Source organism: Neomonachus schauinslandi, chromosome 5, assembly GCF_002201575.2.
Source record: "Neomonachus schauinslandi chromosome 5, ASM220157v2, whole genome shotgun sequence".
NCBI classification, from domain to species: domain Eukaryota; kingdom Metazoa; phylum Chordata; class Mammalia; order Carnivora; family Phocidae; genus Neomonachus; species Neomonachus schauinslandi.
This window is the reverse complement of record NC_058407.1, coordinates 155,058,139-155,079,817: the sequence shown is the minus strand read 5'-3', so window position 1 is coordinate 155,079,817 and position 21,679 is coordinate 155,058,139. Positions and strand designations below refer to the sequence as shown.

General features: G+C 50.4%; 1 protein-coding gene across 1 annotated transcript; it reads left to right on the top strand.

Annotated features, from left to right (window-relative positions):
• The first annotated feature begins 186 nt into the window (after positions 1-186).
• Positions 187-20,393, top strand: EARS2 (glutamyl-tRNA synthetase 2, mitochondrial). The gene is made up of 9 exons (XM_021686849.2): positions 187-325; positions 2,853-3,008; positions 6,689-6,878; positions 9,869-10,341; positions 11,922-12,030; positions 14,770-14,923; positions 15,036-15,166; positions 19,570-19,705; positions 20,167-20,393. Exons 1-9 carry the CDS (start codon positions 187-189, stop codon positions 20,248-20,250), a joined length of 1,572 nt encoding a protein of 523 aa, XP_021542524.1. The 3' UTR covers positions 20,251-20,393.
• Positions 20,394-21,679: the final 1,286 nt, after the last annotated feature.

Below are 21,679 nucleotides of genomic sequence, written 5' to 3'. Positions count from 1 at the left end.
GCTCAAAGGGCTCTGCCCTCTAGAGGCCTAGTGGGGCCGCAGCCGCGCTGGGGGGCGTGGGCTTGCAAGCTAGGAGGCCTGCGCCTTTAAGGGGCGGGGTTGCGCTCTCTGTGGCTGAAGCGGACTGGCTGGGAGAGGCCCCGGAAGTGATGCACGAGGAAGCCCACGTGTGCGTTTCTATTCCACATGGCGGTGCTCCTGAAGAGGCTGCTGCAGTCGGTGAGGCCCCCAGCGGCCTTGGGCCGGCCCATGGGACCGCGCGAGGCCAGCCTGGGCACTGATCCCGGGGCTGCGGTGCGAGTGCGGTTCGCCCCCAGTCCCACAGGTAACCTTGGCGGACGTGACGCTGCAGGTCGCTGTCCACCGTCCCGTGCCCGCCCCCCGAATGTTCCCGAAAGAATCCCTTCCGGTGGAGTCAGACTGGGCGGGCAGCGCGACCCCATTTTACAGAGGCAGAAACAGGTCTACGAGCGGAAATTATTCACGTAGCCAGGAAGTTCTTTGCGTAACGTCTCTTTAGGTCTCTTATTCGTGTATTCAATAAATGTGTACCGAATACAAACTGTGTACTACGTACTGTTTAGGCATTGGATACGGTGGTCATCGGGAACGTATGGCTCCTGTTCTCAAGAAGCCTACGTTGTAGTGACCGCGACAAACAACGTGTAAAAATAACTACTTTTAGATAGTCACAGGTGCCACGAGAGAAACGAATTAGGGTAGGGAGCTGGGGGTTAGGTAGGAAGCTCAAGAAGGCCTCGTTGAGGACGTATCATTTGAGCTGAGAACCAAAACAAGAAGCTAACTACCCTTAAGCCTATAGGAGGAACCTTTGGGCAGAGGAAATTGCAGGTACAAAGGCCCTGTGGTTAGAAAGGGAGGCAGGGGCTCATTGTTTACCCTAGTGGAGATCTTGTCGGGGCCTCCCCACTCGTTCCCCCGGTTTTTTTCTCAGGGAGCCCACCTTCTGCCCTCTCCCCACCGAGCTTGTCTCTCTCATTCTGAACCTTAGGATCCACACGTAAGGCTTCCTTTGTGGCAGGATCCCAGCTGCACAGAGTGACAGGATCTTTCCTGGCAGGCAGTAGAATGCAGAGTGGGCTTCTCAAACCGTTGTGACAGGACTGGTTTTTAATTCCCAACTGATTGTGAATCAATATTTTTATAGAACCAAGATAAATGAGTTAGTAAAAAGAAAAATTTTAAAAGCATACAAAATGTGAGCCTATTGTTACTAGATTCACCAGATATAAAATTACTCTGTCACATTATTAAGTTTCTAAACATTTATTCTCAATTTCTGTACTTCGTTGTGAACTGGCAACAGTTTGCAGACCAGCACTGGTCTGCGCCTTGCTTTGCAGAGCACTCATAGTAGTTGGGTGCCAAGGCCTGAGATTGGCTGGGTCCAGATTGCTGGCTTTGCCACTTCTCAGCTGTGTGACATGGGCAAATTACATAACCTTTCTGAGCTTCTGAGTTTTACCCTCTGTCAGGTCGAGTGATGGTACCTGCCTCATGGGTTTGAACTAATGCAGCTGAGGCACTTAGCAAGGTCTGGTGTTCCTAGAGCTTAATAAACAGTATTCTCTATTATGATTATAGTTCTCATTTTCCTTGCTAATTTGCAGGAAAAGCCCATACAGAAAAGGCTGTTGACTACAGACAGATAAAAGAATTATCAAGCAACCGAGATCACTAATTACTAAAATTAATGGAAAGCTGTACTTTGATCAACATTTAGGTCTCACAACAACTGTGTAAGGGAGGTTTCCATTTTTTGTTTTTAATCTCTAACAGATGAAGCCTGAAGCTCAGACAAGTGAAGTAGAGTGCCCACGGGATAGCAACCAGTAAATGGATGCAGAATTTAAGTCCAGGTTTATTTGATTTAAGGGGTCTTGCTTTCAATTACTGGACCCCCGTCTTCCATCTTGGGGACCACTGATTTTGTGGTGGCCTTGCGATAACCAGCAGAAAGTCACACATAATCAGTGTTGAGCGGGAGTCTGCCTTTCGTGTCCTTTGCTGCCTCCTGTTTCTGTAGATGCAGAGAAGCTCATCGTGGAGACAGGGCCGTGGCCTGGACCGAAGAAGACAGGACAAGGGGAAATGGGAAAATGCTTAATTTTAAGCTTTCAGTCAGGAATGATAGAAAAGTAAAATCTTAGGAGTTTGAACTCAGGTGAAGAGAAATATAGTGGAATCAAGTATTACTTTTGGTGTTCAAAGCCAGAACTTCAGGTGAAAATTGGAGAATCTATGCAAAATATAATTGTATGGTATCTCCAGTTTGTAATTAATTTTTTTTTTTACCCAAGCACATCACTGAATTTGCTTCCATGGATAATCCTCTGCCTTCAGCTCAGGTCATGACCCCAGGGTCCTGGGATCGAGCCCCGTGTCGGGCTCCCTGCCCAGCGGGAGGCCTGCTTCTCCCTCTCCCACTCTCCCTGCTTGTGTTCCCTCTCTCGCTGTGTCTCTCTGTCAAATAAATAAAATCTTAAAAAAAAAAGAGAGAAAAAAACAAAACAAAAAAACTTGGCTTTGAGGCACATCTCAAAATAGAAGAGTGGGTGCAGCTGGGGAGAGTTGGAGTCTTTACAACATTACACGCTCTAAGACGTGGGTGGTCTTCTGCTTCCGGGATGAGGGGCTAAATGAGTGGACCACTCCCATCCTCTGTGGCCGTCTGTCTGGGTCCTGGCTAGAAAGATGGGACGGGGTAGCAGTTTTTTGAGCTTTGATACTCAGTGGGACATCCTATTACAAGCAGGGCTTGCTTGCCTCTTGGCTGAGGCGTGTCAGTTAATCTTCCCTGTCTTGTCTGAGCTGTTCTCTTTTTTCCCCAGGCTTCTTGCACCTGGGCGGCCTCCGCACTGCCTTGTACAACTATATCTTTGCCAAGAAGCACCAGGGGAGCTTCATCCTTAGGCTGGAGGACACAGATCAGACCCGCCTTGTGCCTGGGGCAGCGGAGAATATTGAAGACATGCTGGAGTGGGCAGGTGAGGCAGGCTGGGGAAGGACCCTTCTCCAAGAGGGAAGAGGGAGCAGGGGAAGGAGCCTGTAGGTCTCCTCACGGGGACCAAGATGGAGAACAAGGACTTCTTAGAGAGATGGGTACATTTGTGCTGCCTCGGGTGGCACGTGCCTCCCCAAAACATGCTGAAGCTCCCTGAGGAAAAGCTCCGAGGCTGTTTTGAGGTTCCTGTTCTCACCTCAGGATCTCAGGCCAAGCATAGGATGGAGCTGGAGAAGCGAGGCCTGTAGTGAGCAGGAGAAAGCTCCAGCCCCTTGTTCCCATGTGGGAGTGCTGGCCCAACTTGTTCAATCTTCTTACTTCCCAGAGGAGCCAGAAATCAGGTTTTTATTACTGTTTTTTTTTTTTTAATGAATACTTCCCATTGTTAAACTTGAGCCCAGATTTTTTTTTTTTTTTTAAAAACCACATTGTGTGAACCAAACAAAATATGTGCAGCCTCTAAAGTCAGTCTTGTGGGATGTTTAATCCAGAGGCCTCCTAAACTCCAGGAAGACAAGAAAGAGTGTATGCTCCCTGGGTCAACAGTTGCCTACCTGTCAGGGCAGGTATAACCAGTTAAGCTCGCCAAGGAAAAATATCAAAAATACCAAGACTTTTATGAGACGTGTATCTTAATCTCAGGTAAATTATTAACGAGACTTTGGGTTCCCAAAGGACAAAAACCAATTTCATTTGTACCTTCTGTCATAGAATGTTATAGCAGATGCTTAGTTAAGATTAGTTGAATAAGGGTCGCCTGGGTGGCTCAGTCGTTAAGCATCTGCCTTCAGCTCAGTTCATGATCCCAGGTTCCTGGGATTGAGCCCTACATCGGGCTCCCTGCTTGGCAGGAAGCCTGCTTCTCCCTCTCCCACTCCCCCTGCTTGTGTTCCCTCTCTCACTGTCTCTCTCTCTGTCAAATAAATAAAATCTTTAAAAAAAAAAAAAAAAAAAGATGAGTTGAATAAAGGAATTCATTCACAAAGATCACTTACTGTAATGATGTTCCTGTTCCAGCACTGAACAGAGACCCAGGGCCCAATAAGTAGGGGAGGACAGATGAACAGATTAATTCATCCTCACTGTGACGTTAAAGTGTTGATGAGTGCGGTGGAGACAAGGGTGACAAGTTAAGGAACTGGCAGGGAGGGATCCTCTCAGATAGGGTGGTCTTCTAGGGGGAGGTGACCCGAAAGCAGAGATTGCACAGTGAAGGGCCAGCCCTGTGGTTGCCCGGGCGAAGACTATTCAAAGCAGAGGGAAGAGCAGATGGGAAGGCCCTGCTGCAGGAAAGCGTAGGGTGTGTTAGAGGAACAGCGAAGAGGCCGGCGTGGCCCAAGCACAGTGAGCAAAGCAGAAGGACTGCAGATGTGAAGACAGGTTGGCCGGAGCTGAACCACATAGCGCCAGGCAGACCAGGATGAGAACTTGGATTTCAGGGAGCGCCTGCTACCTGTCAGGCACTGTACTAGGCACGAGTGGTACAGTGACAAACAAGTCCCACCCTCGGAGCTCCTGGTACAGCACGATTGCGTGAGTGTGGCCTGTGGCCCCTCAGCAGAGCTCCCCCACCACCAGCCTTGTGGTGAGGCAGAGCGGTGGCTGACTTCTGTAGCTTCCTGCTCCAGGAGTCATCCTGTGTTACTGTTGTTGTAACTGACATATAATTGACCGGATATGAAATTCACCATTTCAAAGTGTACAAGTGAGTGTTTTTTTAGTATATTCACTATGTTATACCAGCCGTCACCACCATCCAGTTTCAGAACATTTCCATCCTCCGAAAACAAAATCCTGTACCTATTAGCAGTCGCTCCCTATTCCTGCTTCCTCCCAGCCCGGCAATCACTAATCTACTTTCTGTCTGTGCGGTTTGCCGCTTGCGGACATCTCAGATAAATGGACTCGAACAACATGTACCTTTAGTGACTGGCTCTTACTTAGCGGAGGGGTTCTGTGTTGTAGCACATGTCAATCCTTCATTCCTCTTTGTGACCAAATAATATTCCTTGTATGGAAATACCACCTTCTGTTCATCACTGGATGGGCATTTGGATTATTTCCACTTTTTTGACTCTTTTTTTAAGATTTAGTTATTTTAGAGAGAGAGCGCATGGGGGATGGGCAGAGGGAGAGAGAGAATCTCAAGCAGACTCCCCACTGAGCACGGAGTCCGACTCTGGGCTCTCATCTCACGACCCTGAGATCACGACCTGAGCCGAAATCAAGAGTTGGACGCGTCACCGAGCTACCCGGGCGCCCCACTTTTTTAACTCCATTGAATGGAACTGCTGTATTTACATACTAGTCTTTATATGAGCATACATTTTCAGTTCCCCTAGTGGAATCACTCTTAAGCCCTGGGGCGATCCAAGTACCAAACATGTTAAGGTTAGGTCAGGAAGGGACTCCCAAATGTACTTAAGTCACTGTCTTTTCTGACAAATGAAGAAATAGAGGCCCAGCAGGAGAGGGAGCTGAATGATCATGATCACAGCCCAAACTGACTGACTGCTTAGCACTTAGGTAACAAGGCACTGAGCACTTCATGTGTGTTGGCTCGTGCTAACAACCTGGTGATGCCCAGGAGAGTTATTATTCGTAACGAGGAAATGGAGGCTCTGAAGGGTGACTTGCTCAAGGCCCCAGAGCAGGCCAGTGTGTTTGAACCCAGGCCTGTGTGCCTGCAGAATCTGTGTTAATGTTGGGTATGCAGGATTAATCATGTCCTCACTTTCCGAACTCACTGGAAAGCCATTTGAGGGCAGAAACACCACCGTCCGGCTCTCCTGTGTCCCTTCTATCTCTACGGGAAGTGTTTATTGGTTAAATCTCTCCTTTGTGACCTGAGGAAACTGGATCTTGGGTTGGGGCTGTGGCTTAAAACAGGTCCCATTTCATTTCACCGCACACAGTGTGGCAGCTCTGCAGGTGAGCCTCGGGCTGAGCGCTGTGTAAGTGCTGATGCGTCCCGTTTTTGCTGCCACTCCGCACGGTAGACCATCCGCTCTGCTTTGCGGGGAAGGCTGCTGAGGTTAAAAGCATGGATTCTGGGGCCTGCTCGTCTGGGTTCCCATGCAGTTGCACCCCTTGTCCTTGGCCAAGTGAGGGAACAGAGCCCGTCTGTGCCTCAGTGTCCCTACTGAAGGGCATCAGGATGGCATCTACGTGGCAGGGCGGTTCTGAGGCTTTAGTGGAGATCATAGAACATAAAAGCAGCCTGGCAGGTGCGTGGCCCTGCACTCTCACACATCTTCAGGGTCCCTTGTCCCAGCTTCTGAGGCGCAGGACCAGGGGTCCAGCCAGGGCCTGCCGGGCTGTGCCCTGACCCATGCCTCGTTCTCCTGAGCTAGCTGTTCCAGGCCTGGGCTGCTCTCCCGCCCCACGGGGAAGGGATGGGAGGAGAGGAAGTGCCGTCGGGAGCATGGACTGTGGAGGCAGCACACCTCTGTGACTCCTTATGCGGCAGGCCCCACGACCTTGAGCCCTTAGCCTCTTTTATCTCTCAATTTCTCATCTGTACAAGGGAAATCGAAACAGTAATGACCTTGAGGATTGTTGTGAGGATTAGGAGCTTTACTGTTTGCCTACAGCACAGAGAACAGTGCCCAGGAACCAGTGCTGCGAGCATCTTGGTGATCATGGTCTCTTGCTGTGTCGCAGGCATCCCGCCTGACGAGAGCCCCCGCCGGGGAGGTCCTGCCGGGCCCTACCAGCAATCCCAGCGGCTCGAGCTGTACGCCCAGGCCACGGAAACGCTGCTGGAGTCTGGCGCCGCTTACCCCTGCTTCTGCTCACCGCAGCGGCTGGAGCTCCTGAAGAAGGAGGCCCTGAGGAACCATCAGACGCCCCGGTGAGAGCCCCAGCCTCTCGAGGCTGCTTCCCCGAAGTTGCGTATGTCCCTGGGCTGTTGCTGCGGAACAGATCGTCCCCAGACTGTGGTCCCTGCGCGGCCTCTGTGGGTCGGGAGCCTGGGCACAGCCTAGCTGGCTCCCTCGGTTCAGGGTCTCTCGGAAAACTCCAGTCAAGGTTTTGGCCAGGTTTGCGGTTTTCTCAAGGCTTGGCTGGCGGAGGATCTTCTTCCATTTCTCTCATGAGGCTGTTGGCAGACCTTGGGCCGCACTGGCTGTTGTCCGGAGACTCGAGCTCCTTGCCATGCGGGCCTGGGCACAGGGCAGCTCCCCGCACAGCAGCTGGCTTTGCTGAGAGTGAGCCAGACCGAAAGCAAGAGAGAGCAAGCAAGACAGAAGCTCGGGTCTTTTCGTAACCGAATCCAGGAAGGGACATCTCACCACTTCTGCTGCATTCTGTTCATAAGAAAGAAGCCACTAGGTCCAGCCCATGCTCCAGGGAGGGGATGCCACAGGGGCAGAAACCCCGGAGGCGGGGATCACTGGGGCCATGTCAGAGCTGCCTGCCACATTGGCTCTCGGGCAGCCCTAACGTGTCATTTCAGTTATTGGTTGTTCTGAGGAAGTAAAATGTTTTCAGGTCCAGAGAGCTATATGTGCAAAGATCTTTCCTAACCCTGACTCTGGCCGCTCCGTTTCCCTCGCCATAGACAAATGCCGTTAGAGTCTTCTTAGGTCTCCTCCAGAGACACTGGGTGCAGACCCCGAGAAATGCGTATTGTTTCTCTTCTCTCCGATTTCAGCGGCAGCACACAATATGCGGACTGTGCAACTTAACTGTTCCCACTTACCATCTTGAGGAGACCCAGTCTGTACTGGCCCGTAGATTTTTGTTTGGCTTGTGCAGTATTCTGCCGTACAGGTGTACCAGCCCTTAACCAGTTTCTTACTATTGAAGCTTTCTGCCATTTCTAATCTGTAGTTAAAACAGAAGAGCTGGGGTGGATCATGGTGGCATACATCATTGTACACATGTGCAGGGCGTTTGTTGGAGACCCTCCTAGATGTGGGGATCCAGGGCCAGTTTGGAGCTTTGATAGACACTGCCCTGTGGCCCTTGACCACCTTACTTCCCATCAGCAGTGGCATCGGGACATCTGAGTTCCAGTTGTTTATTTATTTATTTTTAAAGAATTTTATTTTTTTGTTATTTTTTTTTGAGAGAAGGTGCATGTGTGTGAACACGGGGGAGCTGGGTGGAGGGGCAAAGGGAGAGAGAGAATCTCAAACAGGCTCCACACTGTGCACGGAGCCCAATGTGGGGCTCAATTTCATGACCCTGAGGTCACAACCTGAGCCGAAATCCAGAGACGCTTAACCAACTGATCCGCACAGGAGCCCCTATTTTTAAAGAATTTTAAAAACTTTTTTTAAGTTTATTTAAATAATCTGTACACCCAGTGTGGGGCTTGAACTCACAACCTTGAGATCAAGAGTCAGATGGTCTTCTGCCTGAGCCAGCCAGGCGCCACCCCCCTTCCTTTTTCTTTTTTTAAGGTAGGCTCCACACCGAATGTGGGGCTTGAACTCACAACCCTGAGATCAAGAGTTGCAAGGTCTACCGACTGAGCCAGCCAAGTGCCGCTCGGAGTTCCAATTTAAATGAACTGTTTGGGCAAGGGCTGGATGTTTCTATGAGGTCATGACATTCATTGCAGCATTGCTCTTTTATTATAAACAGTCCACTTGTCCGTTGGCAGAAGGTTCTTTTTTTAAAATTATGGTCAAGTTCTCTTGTGGAATCCACACAGCTGTTTACTAATTGAACACTTAACTCTGTGTTAAGGAGTATGTTTTCAAGCCTTACATTTGTGTATCAGGATGCTTTGGGGAGCAAGTAATGGAATGCCCTGTGGAAAAGGGACAAACCAGGGGACCAGGCTGGCTTAGTCAGTGGAGCACGCGACTCTTGATCTCAGGGTCATGAGTTTAAGCCCCATGTTGGGGGTAGAGTTTACTAAAAGAAATAAAGAATTAAAAAAAAAAAAAAGGGACAAGCCAAAGCTTCCCGTACTTTCATGTGCAGATGGCTCACCTGGGGATCTAGTTAACACGCAGATTCAGATCCACCAGGTCTGGGGTGCGGCCCGAGATGCCACATTTCGGACTGGCTCCCAGGTGGGGCTGCTGCTGGGGGTCCACAGAACATACTTGGAGTAGCCAGGGCATAACCCACACAGACATTTACCACTTACTCTGCAGACGTCTGGAGGTGAGGCAGCAGCTCTTTCTGCCCATGGGTCCCGTCCCCATGCTTTAGTAAAACCACCTTTTTGCCCCCCCAAAAAAAAAAGTCTGGAGGTGAGAGACTCAAGGATAAAACCAGCAGCTTCAAGACATCAGGGCTCTGTTTTGGATCCTCCCTGCCTCCCCTGCCCCACCCCCATCCGTTGCGAATGGCTGCAGTGGCTGAAGTGGCTCCAAGCGTTCTGACCTCATAGGACAGCAGCTGAAGAGCGCAGAAGGAGAAGGCAGGGAGTAAAAAAGGGGATTTTCCTCTTGTGGCTCTTTCACTCTCGAGTGGAGAGAAAATCTTTCCCAGGACCCTAACCCTCCCCTGCCTGCCCCCAAGCAGACTTTTCTTTGAGTCTCAGTGAGTAGAGTGGTCCTACCTGGACCAGTCGCTGGCATAGGGGAAAGAGATTGCATGATCGGCTACACCAGCCATGATTCAACGCCGGGGACTCGGCATTTTGCCACTTCCTCGCTAACGAAGAAGAAGAGGGACAGGCTGACAGGTAGGTGTGTCTGTCATGCTGTTATCTCACTTGGTTTTCCAATATATTCCTCTTCTTCTTGTCACTGTTGGAGACCGGAAAAAGAGCTAGAGAAGTACATGACTTACCTAGGTCATCCAACTATCAGAGACGAAGATAGAACTCACGTCTGTTTTTGGTGCCCCTAGCTACCGTGCTGCTCTGTTCTCCGATAGGTATGACAATCGGTGCCGGAACCTGAGCCAGGGGCAGGTGGCCCAGAAGCTAGCCCAAGGCCCCAAACCTGCGATCCGCTTCCGCCTGGAGGGGGAAGCGCCAGCCTTCCAGGACCTGGTGTATGGCTGGAATCGGCATGAGGTGGCGCATGTGGAGGGGGACCCGGTCATCCTGAAGAGCGATGGCTTCCCCACATACCACCTGGCCTGCGTGGTGGACGACCACCACATGGGCATCAGCCACGTGCTGCGTGGCTCCGAGTGGCTGGTCTCCACCTCCAAGCATCTGCTCCTCTACCAGGCTCTGGGCTGGCAGCCACCTCGCTTTGCCCACCTGCCCCTGCTCCTCAACAGGGATGGCAGCAAGTTGTCCAAGAGGCAAGGGGACATTTTCGTGGAGCATTTTGTGGCTGCTGACTTCCTGCCGGATGCCTTGCTTGATATCATCACCAACTGTGGCTCAGGGTTTGCAGGTACCCACCCACCTGGGAGGTCCCCATGGGACCATAGCAGTGAGGAGCTGGGGCTTTGGTTCAGGCCCACCTGGTCTTCAGCCCCAGCTATGCCACCTGCAGTCTTGCCAAAGTTTATTCTTGTGTTTATTGAGACAGAAATGGTGTTAAGTGCTGGGGCTACAACAGTGAACGAGATAGATGTAACCCCTGCCCTTAAGGACCTTATGGTCTTTGAGCCTCACCTGCTTCATCTATAAAATGGGGATAAGCATCTTCCTCATAGGGTTAGGATGCACTGAGCTCATGAGTATGAGGCATCCAGGAAAGTATCCGCCATGTAAAAAGCACGGAAATTACAGATCTTTTTTTTAAAGATTTTATTTATTTATTTGAGAGAGAGAGAGAGCACGAGCAGGGAGAAGGGGTAGAGGGAGAGGGAGAAGCAGACTCCCCACTGAGCAGGGAGCCCCATGCAGGACTCGATCCCAGGACCCTGAGATCATGACATGAGCCAAAGGCAGCTGCTCAACCGACTGAGCCACCCAGGAGCCCCGAAAATTACAGATTCTAGGATTATGACCATTATATTACTATCTCTGTGGCAAGTATGGGTTTCAGCAGTGTTACTAAGATTACTGTGACCCTAGTTTATTTCAGTTGAGCATTTACCCTTGGCCCAAGACTTAGAGCCCAAAGGTTAAAGAAGCACCAAATTAGGATGACCTCTTTGTGGAGGGGATTTCTGAAAATGTGGCAGCGATAGTCTGCTTACTGTTTATTCTCCTCTTATCTGGCTTACTCCTTGAAATATCCTTGAGAGAGAGATATTTATTATCCCTGCTGTTTTTTTTTTTTTGAAGATTTTATTTATTTTGACAGAGAGAGACAGCAAGAGAGGGAACACAAGTGGTGGGGGGGGGCGGTGGGGGTGGGAAAGGGAGAAGCAGGCTTCCCACAGAGCAGGGAGCCTGATGTGGGGCTCGATCCCAGGACCCTGGGATCATGACCTAAGCCAAAGGCAGACGCTTAACGACTGAGCCACCCAGGTGCCCCATCCCTGTTGTTTCTAAGAGGATTGAGAGGCTCGGAGAGGTTTGAGTGACTTACCAAAGTCACACAGCCTGTAAGGGACATGGCAGAGACTCCCTTGAGGCCCAGGCCTGACTATGATGCCCACTGATTGTATGGGGCGGAGCTGCTGCTCAGGAGGAGGGACTCCTAACATGGCGATTCTCAACGTTGCCTGCACTTGGGAATCACCCGGGAGGCTTGTAAAACATACTGATGCTCAGACCGCATCCCAACCCAGTGGAATCAGAATCTCTGGGTACAGCCAGGCCATGAGCATGCTGTTCCTGCAGCTCGCATCTTTGGGGGCAGTGAGGGTCGTTTAGCCTGATTGTTTTCAAACTTGTTTTTTCTGAGGGACAGAATCCTTTCTGTACATAAAAGCTCATTCGGATCCTTGATCTATAAAAGAGGTAGAAGTTGAATCCCTTTGGTCAGAATGCAATGGGGAACCCAGAACATGCTCACCCAGCCTCCCTTGTGATTGAAAGGAGAGGCAGGGGGCTGAGGCTGGGCGTGCCTACTTACAGAGAACCAGATGGGCAGGACCTTGCCAGAATTGATAACACAGTTTGACCTGACCCGGATCACCTGCCACTCAGCCCTGTTGGACCTGGAGAAGCTCCCAGAATTCAACAGGTGAGTGGGGATCCTTGGCGGGGGCGGGGGGGAATGCTGGTAGAAAAGGACTTTCTTGCTAATGATGGGTCTCCAGGGCAGAGGGTATAGTGGGCTTTGGAGTCACACGGACCTGATTTTGATTGTGGGCTCAGGTGTCTACCGTTCTGTGACCTGACACAGAGCATGTAAGTCACCTAATCTCCTGGATCCTCTGTTTCCTCTTCTCGAACATGGGACTGATAACAGTACCCACCTTGTGCAGTTGTCGTAAGAGTTCAGTTAAACGTTGTGTCAAAGTACTTTGCACAGCCCCTGGCACATAGAAAGTGTTCAGTAAATAGTAGGTGCTGTTTTTGTCATTACCATTGTCCCAGCCATCCCTGGCATGGATTCTGTTAACCATGGCCTGGAGAAGGGGCATCTTCATCTCAGAATCACCCCCCAGCTCCCGCAGCCAGCAGTGAATGAGCATTGTCTCATGGCACCTGTTGTACATTTCACGTAGTTCTTCACTCACACTTCTAAATCCAGTTACGGTTCAGGTCACTGTTGACATATCCATCTAAGGGTCTCAGTGGTAAAGCCAGTGGACAGATGTGTACTTAAGGGACAAGGGACTCATTGATGCCCTGTCCTGAGCACCGGTTTGGGGACACGCTCTCCTTAGTGCTTTACTTGCGTGAGCCCAGAGAGTTCACATTGACTGCAGGTGTTTTAAGGATGTTACTTCATTTATTTCTCCCATTAGACCTCTGAGGTCAGTTGCCTGACTCTGCTCTATTTTGCATACGCAGAAACCGAGACCTAGGGCAGTTCCATAACTAGCCCAAGTTCACACAGTAAATAGCAGGCATCTCTCGAATGGGGCATTCAAGAGCGAATGCAACTTGTACCCTACTTTACTGATTGTAGGGAAAGCAGCATCTCAGGGAAATGGGGACAGAATGGGGGAGATACCTGGTGACCCATTCTAGTCCCCCCGAAGCGTGAGGGCAGCCAGAGGAAGGTAGAGGTGGGCTTTGCTCAGCGTGAATCAGGGAGGAGGTGCAGTGTTGGAACTGACGCTCATGAAGTTAATGCAGCCAAAGCTGTCACGTTTAGATGTTTCTGGCATCAAGCCACTGCTGTGATTATTTCCGTGCTGGTAGTAAAGGTAGTAATAGTAGTTGTCAGAGCAATACTAGAGGTGTGGTGGGAGTAGTAACAGTAATGACCGTCGGTCTAGCACTTACCGCCTCCCAGGCCCTGGCCCTGACGCGTGTTATCTCAAGCTTGGCCACTAGGGTCTCTTGATTGCTTTCTTTCTACTGTCTCATCTCGCTGCTGAGGCGGTCTTAGGAACAGTTTCAGCATGTGGTATTAATTCCTTTTTAAGAAAATCATTATGGGGGCGCCTGGGTGGCTCGGTCGTTAAGCGTCTGCCTTTGGCTCATCATCGGGCTCTGCGGGAAGCCTGCTTCTCCCTCTCCCACTCCCCCCTGCTTGTGTTCCCTCTCTCGCTGTGTCTCTTTCTGTCAAATACAATCTTAAAAAAAAAAAGAACTATTAAAAAAACAATCATTATGTTTTTTAGATAGTTGTGCGCTCTAGATAGCTTCCCAGAGGGTCTCCTCCTTCCACCGCTGATGTGCGGGAGCCTCTGTTCTGACTCCCTGCCCATCTTCAGCTCTGTGCTTTACAGATGGTCCCTCATTTAATCTGCACAGTGCCCTGTGACAGAGCCCTCCCTCCCCCCGTCATCCCCACATGATTGTGAGCATCCTGAGGCTCTAAATGTTCCTGTAACTTGCAGCAGACATCTCACAGGGCTGGTCTGATCCGCAGGCCTGTCCGGTTCCAGAGCCCAGGACATAACTCACCCACCACTGCCGCCTGCCTTCCATGCCAAGGACAAGGGCCAAGCTCCTGCAGATTGGTCCTCAGCCCTGTACCTCTCCTTCTCGGGTCCCTCCGACATTGCTGGGGACACGGTGAGGGCAGCCTAAGGAGGGGACTGAGGACTGACAGGGCCTGCTTAGAGGCTTTGCTGCTTCCAAAGAGAGGGAACAAGGCAGTTAGAAGAATTCTGGAAAAGAGAACATTCGAACTGACAAGAAAACCTGAACTTTTTAACTGTGAGCCCTGGATTGAAGGAACTCTGTCCTCTGAACTGTCCCCTGGCTTCGAATCCTAGAAATCTGTATTCTTGACCTCTGCCTCTTTGTGCCAGAGCCCCATGCTTTAAGCTGTGCCAGGAGGCAGACACTTGCAGAGTCTGCCTTGTAAACTCGGGTGCCTGTAGAGACCAGGCCGGTGGCACAGGGGCAGGTGGCCGGCCGGGAGAGGCACTGGGGAGCAGAGGGCCTGGCAAACTGGAGCATGCTGTGCCTGTGAGCCAGGCAGCCTCCACTCTGCACTAGCCACTGAAGCTTGGGAAATTCGGGCCCTTTGCAGCCAGATCTTTGGATTTCCTGAGAGAGATGACAGAAATCTCTATTTTTATGTGATCTCTTCCTAGTTTAAAGTGTTAGCTCCTATTTTAGAAACACTGAAAACAGGATATCCTTCTGGGTTGCTTGGGGCTCTCAGGCTGCTGCAGACCTTGGCCAGATCCCTTTCCTGTATATATTCAGTTTCTAGGCTGTGGGAGGGGCAGCTCACATCATGTGTCATTCTTCCAACCCGCCTCCCCCCCCCCAGCCCTGCTCCCCTGGGGAGAGAGGGTTTGGGCGGGCTGGCGATGCCAGTGTCAGGACGGTCCCTCGGCTTCTCTTATAGGCTGCACCTCTGTCGGCTGGTGAGCAACGAGACCCAGAGGTGCCAGCTGGTGGGGAAGCTGCAAGCCCTGGTGGAGGAGACGTTCGGGAGCCAGCTGCAAGACAGGGAGGTCCTGGACCCGGCCTACGTGGAGAGGATCATCCTGCTGAGACAGGTGTGGTGTCGGGGAGCTCCGGGAGACTGAAGGAGTGGGTGGCACCCCCATTGTGTCCGAGTGTGTCCGAGCCCTGTCCACAGCACATCCAACGACTGCCTCTTCCCCCTAGGGTCACATTTGCCGTCTGCAGGATCTGGTCTCCCCGGCACACTCCTACCTGTGGACTCGGCCTGCTGTGGGCCTAGTGCAACTGGGCACCATTTCGGAGAAAGTGGACGTGATTGCCAAACGCGTGCTGGGGTGAGTTCCTACAGGCCAAGCTCAAGGCTCCGCACCTGACTTCCCTTTCCCTGGGCCCCCTTCCTCCAGGGCTGGCTGTGGGGCCCCCATACCACCCCATGGCTGGCAAGAGGGTTTGGACAAGATGATCGCTGACTGGCTCTGTTTGGCAGGGGAGCTTCCCCAGAAGAACCCAGACCCTCCCCGGAAGGGGCGGCGTGTTTGGGCTTTAGGGTTGGGTCTCCCTGTGTTCCCTCCCAGTACCACCACTTACCCGGTTATTCTCCTGCCCACACGGCATCACTGTGGCCAACTTACTGCACCTCTTTAAGCTCCCATTTCCTCGTCTCCAGGGTAGAGATGACACCATAGTTCTTACCTGTGAACAGGAACAGAAATACAACCAAAGCTGGCTTAAGCCCAGTCTCATGCAGGGGCCAAAAATATGTCACCAAGACCTACTTTTTCTCTCTGTCCCTTTGGTTTTCTGCTCTGTACTTCTTCGTACTGGCTCCTTTTTCTGCAAGGACTCTGCTTTGGGTGGGTGAAGGGTAGGACTTTCTACCAGACAACAGAAACGATAGTGCTTACCCCATATGGAAGTGGCCATCCAGGGCTGAAGAGCTTTTCCCAGGTCTCCAGGGTCCTGCTGTCCCTAGATTTTGCTCTTGTCCATGTGGTGCATGGTGGCTCACAGATCATCCACAGTTCAGCCAGAAGAGGAAGGAGGAAAAAGGGAAGGACAGGACGCTCCTTCCCCTTACGGACCTGACTTAAGAGTTACACATTCATTTCCACTCGTATCCTGCTGGCTAGAACGCCTGTCTTGGTGGCCACACCAAGCCACACACATGGAAAATATAGATTTTTTAACTTGGCAGCCATGAGGCTGGCTAAAAATTTTATCACTGCGTACGAAAGGGAGAAAGGATAGAAGGGACCACTGGCAGCCTCTCTCCTATCTGCACTCTGGCTGTAAGACCGCACCAACACTGCAAAGCCTCAGCTGTGTCTTGAGATGGACGCTGACAAGAGTCCGGGTAGCCTCGTTTTCCTGTCCCCGAACCAGTCATCAAAGCCTGGAGAGTGTGACGTGCCAATCAGCGTAGGTTAGCTCATCATCTCCTGGGCTCTAAATGGACCCCCAGTCAGGGCACATGGGCTGAGAATGGGAGCCAGGTGATTCCCCAAGGAGATTTGGGGTATCAGGAGAAAGGCAGATGGATGCTGGGCAGCAAAACCCACAGTGTCCTTTTTACTTACCTTCTCCCACCTTTATTGTGAAGGTTATTTTTTTTTTTTAAAGATTCTATTTATTTATTTGACAGAGACACAGCGAGAGAGTGAAGGTTAAAGTAGGTAATAAGTGTTTGCTTATGTACATGCCTGTAGCAGGCTATTATATATATTCTATACATTAGGTACATATACATATGTATACGTGAGGGGTGTGTGTGTTTGTGTGTACTTCACAGCAACTAATGAAGTCTAAGGTTAAAACGTTATTTCCATTTTATAGATGAGAAAATTGAAACACAGAGAGGCTAAGTAACTTGTCTAAAATAATAATAAGTTGAAGGAGCAGGGATTCAAACCCAGGCAGGCTGGGACTACAAGGCCATATGTTTCTCTGTGCAAAGTACTTGGACAGTGCCTGATACCTGGAAACCTCAATATATTTTAATACATATTTGGAAGTGATAAGAAAACAAGCACATGGCAAAAAATACAGTAATGTACAAATGGTACAAGAAGGTCTATAGCAAAAAGTGTGTTTTCCGTCCTACTCCAGCTCGCAACAGAAATGCACCACACTTAGCAGTTTCCTTTGCATAATGTGAGAGTATTCAACAATATGTTTTTATAACTCCGTTCTTAGAAGTTCTTAAATTTTAAATTTAGTATTTTGATTATGAACACGTTCAAATCTCTCAAACCTGGTTTTAAAGCCTAGAAAGTATAAGAAAGGTAGATAATTGGGAAGCCCATTTCTATCCTTGTCCCCCATCCACCCAGTTTCCGAACCCTCTGTACGTTACTACTATTCCTAATTATATCTAAATGATCCTTCTTTTTTACACAAAAATACGGTAACACTGTTCTGTTCTGTGTCTTTGGTTTGTTTCACTTAAGATACTGTGGATCTGCCCAGTGCTTAGAGAGCATTCTCATTCTTTTCTACAGCTACACCTATCCCATTATGAAACCACTTTACCATAATTTATTTAACTCATTTCCTATTGATAGACATTTGGACTGCTTCCAGATTTTACCGTTATAAACAATGCTGCAATGAATAGCTGTGTATAGACATCATTAAGCAGGTTTGCAAGTATATCTCCAGGATAAATTCCCAAGAGCCATTATTGTTAATACTCCCTTAATTTATGGCATTCTACCATAGGGGCCCTTAGTTCTGATTCACCGGGACCATTGCCTTAACTCCCATCCCTGCCATGGGGTTAGATTTCAGAGACAGTCTGGTGCTCCCACTCAAGGCAGGAAAACCAATACTCAAGCATTCCAGAGCTGCCAGATTTCTCGAAGTCCCTTCTGTGCCCACGCCAAGCTCTGGGCCAGCTCTAACGTTTCCTGAGCTGCCATTGTTGGCCACCTGGGGCCTGTCCCTCTTTCACCAGCTCCTTGGCAGCCTGCTTCCCCACAGTGACGTGGAGGAGAGTACCTATTTTTTCCCACGTTACATTTTATATCTTCCGGATTTTGTCTCCTGGAGTTTGGAAATAACAGTCATCATGTGGCCCAGTTAACAATGTAGTAAGAATGCTTACTTTTGCCTCCCACTGAAACTCAGTTGCTCAAATGTGGAGTTAAGGAGGGAATCTATCAGTGCGAAGCGGCAGTCTCTTCGCGTTACTTCTGAACGTGGTTCCCCGGGGCCAGTAGCCCCCGCACAAAGCCCAGCCTTGGAAGGGGGCTCTCTGGACCCCAATGTGCACAGGCGGTATCACAGGCATCATGGATCGTCCGCACCGGCAAAGCTCTCCAGCTCCAGCTCCTGGGCAGCATTTCCAGTTGGAGTCTCCATAGTAGCTGAAGGGAACTGGCAGGGTGCCATCAAATAGACCCACCCCACCCTGCGTCTGTCTTATGCTCCAACTCAGAGTTGTTGTTGTTATTCTTTTTTGGCAAATCCAGCTCTAAGTGATTGGGGAGTCTCTTGAAACTCAAGCGCACTTGTGAGAGAGGATCCCAGCTGGCCTGCCAGGAGAGCAGAGAGCAGTGACTGGCCTATTGGATTTTAGGTCTTGAGTGCTTCAACTTGTAGGCAAAGAATGGTTGTAGCAAGTAGGGGGCACCAGGCCGGCTCATGCAGAGACCTGTGCTCTGGTGGCCCCGGGCAGCGGGCACCATGACCCTCTTCCACTTTGGGAACTGCTTCACCCTGGCCTACTTCCCCTACTTCATCATGTCCAGGTGCAGCAGTCTGCCGAGTACAAGGCCTTCTGGAAATGCATGCAGGCTGGGGTCACCTACCTCTTCATGCCACTGTGCAAGATGCTGTTCCTGGCCGCTGGGAAGGCGGCATCTGTGACTTCACTGGGCAGTTCATAAAGGCCAGCATGGATGTGCAGACCTGATAGGCCTGGGATCTCATTGTGTCCCAGAGTGGAGGCAAGGGAGAGTGCAAGAGCATGGTTGCTGCCCTAAAAATTAAAAAAAAAAGAAAGGATGTTTGTAGCAAGTTGGTGGCAGTGGTGTTATAGGAGCTGGGGTCTCCTGAAATCTTTCTTCCTGCCCTTCTGTGCTATACACTCCCCCAAAGAGCCTTCCCTCCACTGCATTTCAGGTAATTTCCCAGAGGGCTTCCTGTGAGGTGCAGACATTCTTACTATCCCCACTTTACAGATGAGAAAACTGAGGCATAGAGATCACATAATACTGAGGTAGAAATTAGTAAAACCTCTTATTATGGAGTTTTCCTATATTGTGCTTGGATTATCTGTGTATGTGGTCTCTTGGTGATTTTTCTTCCTCAACTTGGATGGGGGTGGGGGTAATACATCTTCCTTCCCTCCCTTCTCCCCCAAGCAGGCTTGAAGAGTCACAGCTGACTCTTCATCTTCTGAAATTCTCCCTTTCACCTGCTTGCCACTGGCCCCCATAGATTGGCTCTTTCCTAGGCTTTTGTTCAGTTTTTTTTAAGTTTATTTATTTATTTAATTGTTACTATTATTAAGTAGGCTCCATGCCCAGTGTAGAGCCCAGTGCGGGGCTTGAACTCACAATCTCCAATCAAGACCTGAGCTGACAAGAGTCAGATGTTTAACTGACTGAGCACCTAGTCGCCCCTGTTTATTTTTTTTAGTAATCTCTGCACACAACGTGCGGCTCGAACTCACAACCCTGAGATCAAGAGTCGCATGCTGTTCCAACTGAGCCAGCCAGGCATTCCTCTTTTCTAGGCTTTTGGAAGGACCCGGTACGAGCTTAACTCAGGACATGCTGAATAGCGAACTGAGGAAGGTATCCGAAGGCCTGGAAGGGACCAAACACAGTACTGTGATGCGGCTCCTCCGAGTGGCCCTCAGCGGACAGCTGGTAGGTGGGCAGATGGGCTGGACGGTTCCCTGGAGCCCCTCATTCATCCATTCAGCTGGCATTCACTGGCCGGCACTAAACTCTGGCTCAGGGATACAAAGACAAATGAAGCGGGATCGTTCCCTTCAGTCACTTAGCAGATAGTATTTATGGAGTACCTACTGTGTGCAAGCACCGTGCTGGGTGCAGTGGGTACAGCAGTTAATGAAACACACCTACTCCCTACCTGTATGGAGCTGGTGGTTGAACGGGGGCAGTAAACATATCAGCACAGGAATACAGGCTCCTGGGAGCCAGCCTCAGCCGCAGAAAGTAAAGACAATAGAAGGCTAACTGCCCCTTGGGGGGCGGGTGGCAGTACTGGGGTTGGCCTGGGGCAGAGCGCCTGCAGACCAAGACTGGGCGTTTGCTCTTTCAGCAGCTTAAGGCAATGAGGCAGTGTTTTCTTTTTTCGTTCTTAGCAAGGACCCCCTGTAGCCGAGATGATGGTGTCCTTGGGAGCGAAGGAAGTGCGGGAACGAATACAGAAGGTGCTTTCCAGCTAGAGAGCAGATGTGCAGGACAGTGGAGGTGGCCCTAGGAACCTGGATGGGCCTGGAAACCACCTTCAGAGGGAAGCGGAGGGGCCTGGAGCCCATCAGGAAGCTCGTGGAAGGAACCCCGAGAGGAAACAGTCTGCAGGTGCACACCAAGGGAAGCGGAGGGGCCTGGAGCCCAACGGGAAGCTCGTGGAAGGAACCCCGAAAGGAAACAGTCTGCGGGTGCTCACAGTGCATTTATGGATTCTTCTCACCTCGTGTCTGGTTCGGACAGCTTGTTATACGGCACAGGTTAGGGGCTGGTTCACATTCAGCTTAGGCTGCCAGACAGGTGGCTTGAACAACAGAAAATTATTTTCTCACAGTTCTGGAGTCTGGGAGTCCAAGCTCAAGGTGTCAGCAGTTGCGCCTTCCCAGAGGCCTCTCTCCTTGGCTTGCCCATGGCCACCTTCTCTCTGTGTCCTCACGTGGTCTTTCTTCAGGGCATGTCTTGGCATCTCTCCGGGTGTTCACATCTCCTCTTAGAAGGACATGGGTCAGGTTGGAGTAAGGCCCACCCTAATGGCCCAATTATAACTTAATCACCCCTTTAGGGATCCTGTCTCCACATCCAGTCACGTTCTGAGGTCCTGGGGGTTAGGGCTTCAGCATGAGTGTTGAGGGGATGCAGGTCAGCCCCTGACAGCGCGGCAGCTGCCTGGACACATGGGTCTCGGTTCTCGGACCCCGTTGGGATGTGGAGCAGGGAAGGATGGCTGGTGCATGCAGGGCTGAACTGGACGGCAGACCCTCTGGGGCTTGTAAAAGGAGAAGTGACCGTCTGCCAAGGGTGAGCACTGCGTTTTATACTGCTCTTGGTCCTTGCCCTTGGGGCATCCTGTGTCTCCTTCTCTAAAGGTCATCTCTTTCTCTTTTCCAGTTCTCCAGGCCTGGTCCTTGGACTGGACCTTCGCCCTGCCTGTTTTACACCTTTTTCTTCATATCCACCTCTTCCTTCTGCCCATTTTTGTAAGTCGTTGTCTACAGGTTTCTGAAATAAGATGTTCTTTTTATTTATTATTTTTTTATTTAAGTAATTTCTGTGCCCAAAATGGGGCTCAAATTCACAACCCCAAGATCAAGTCTCATGCTCTTCCAACTGAGCCAGCAGGGTGCTCCTGAAATAGATGTTCTTACTGGGGTAAATAGGAATGGCTAAAGTGGAAGGAAGATGATGACTGTCTATAAAGACCGTACTGGAAAAAGAATAAATAAAATAAAAATTTTGGGGGGAGGCACCTGGGTGGCTCAGTCATTAAGCATCTATCTGCCTTCAGCTTAGGTCATGATCCCAGAGTCCTGGGATTGAGTCCCGCATCAGGCTCCCTCCTCAGTGGGAAGCTTGCTTCTCCGCTTGTGTTGCCTCTCTCCCTGCCTCTCTGTCAAATAAATAAAT

Coding starts and splice junctions, on each gene's coding strand:
- EARS2 (XM_021686849.2), top strand. CDS start 187: ATGGCGGTGCTCCTGAAGAGGCTGCTGCAGTCGGTGAGGCCCCCAGCG. Junction 3,009..6,688: donor AGACATGCTGGAGTGGGCAG/GTGAGGCAGGCT, acceptor GCTGTGTCGCAG/GCATCCCGCCTGACGAGAGC. Junction 12,031..14,769: donor AAGCTCCCAGAATTCAACAG/GTGAGTGGGGAT, acceptor CTTCTCTTATAG/GCTGCACCTCTGTCGGCTGG.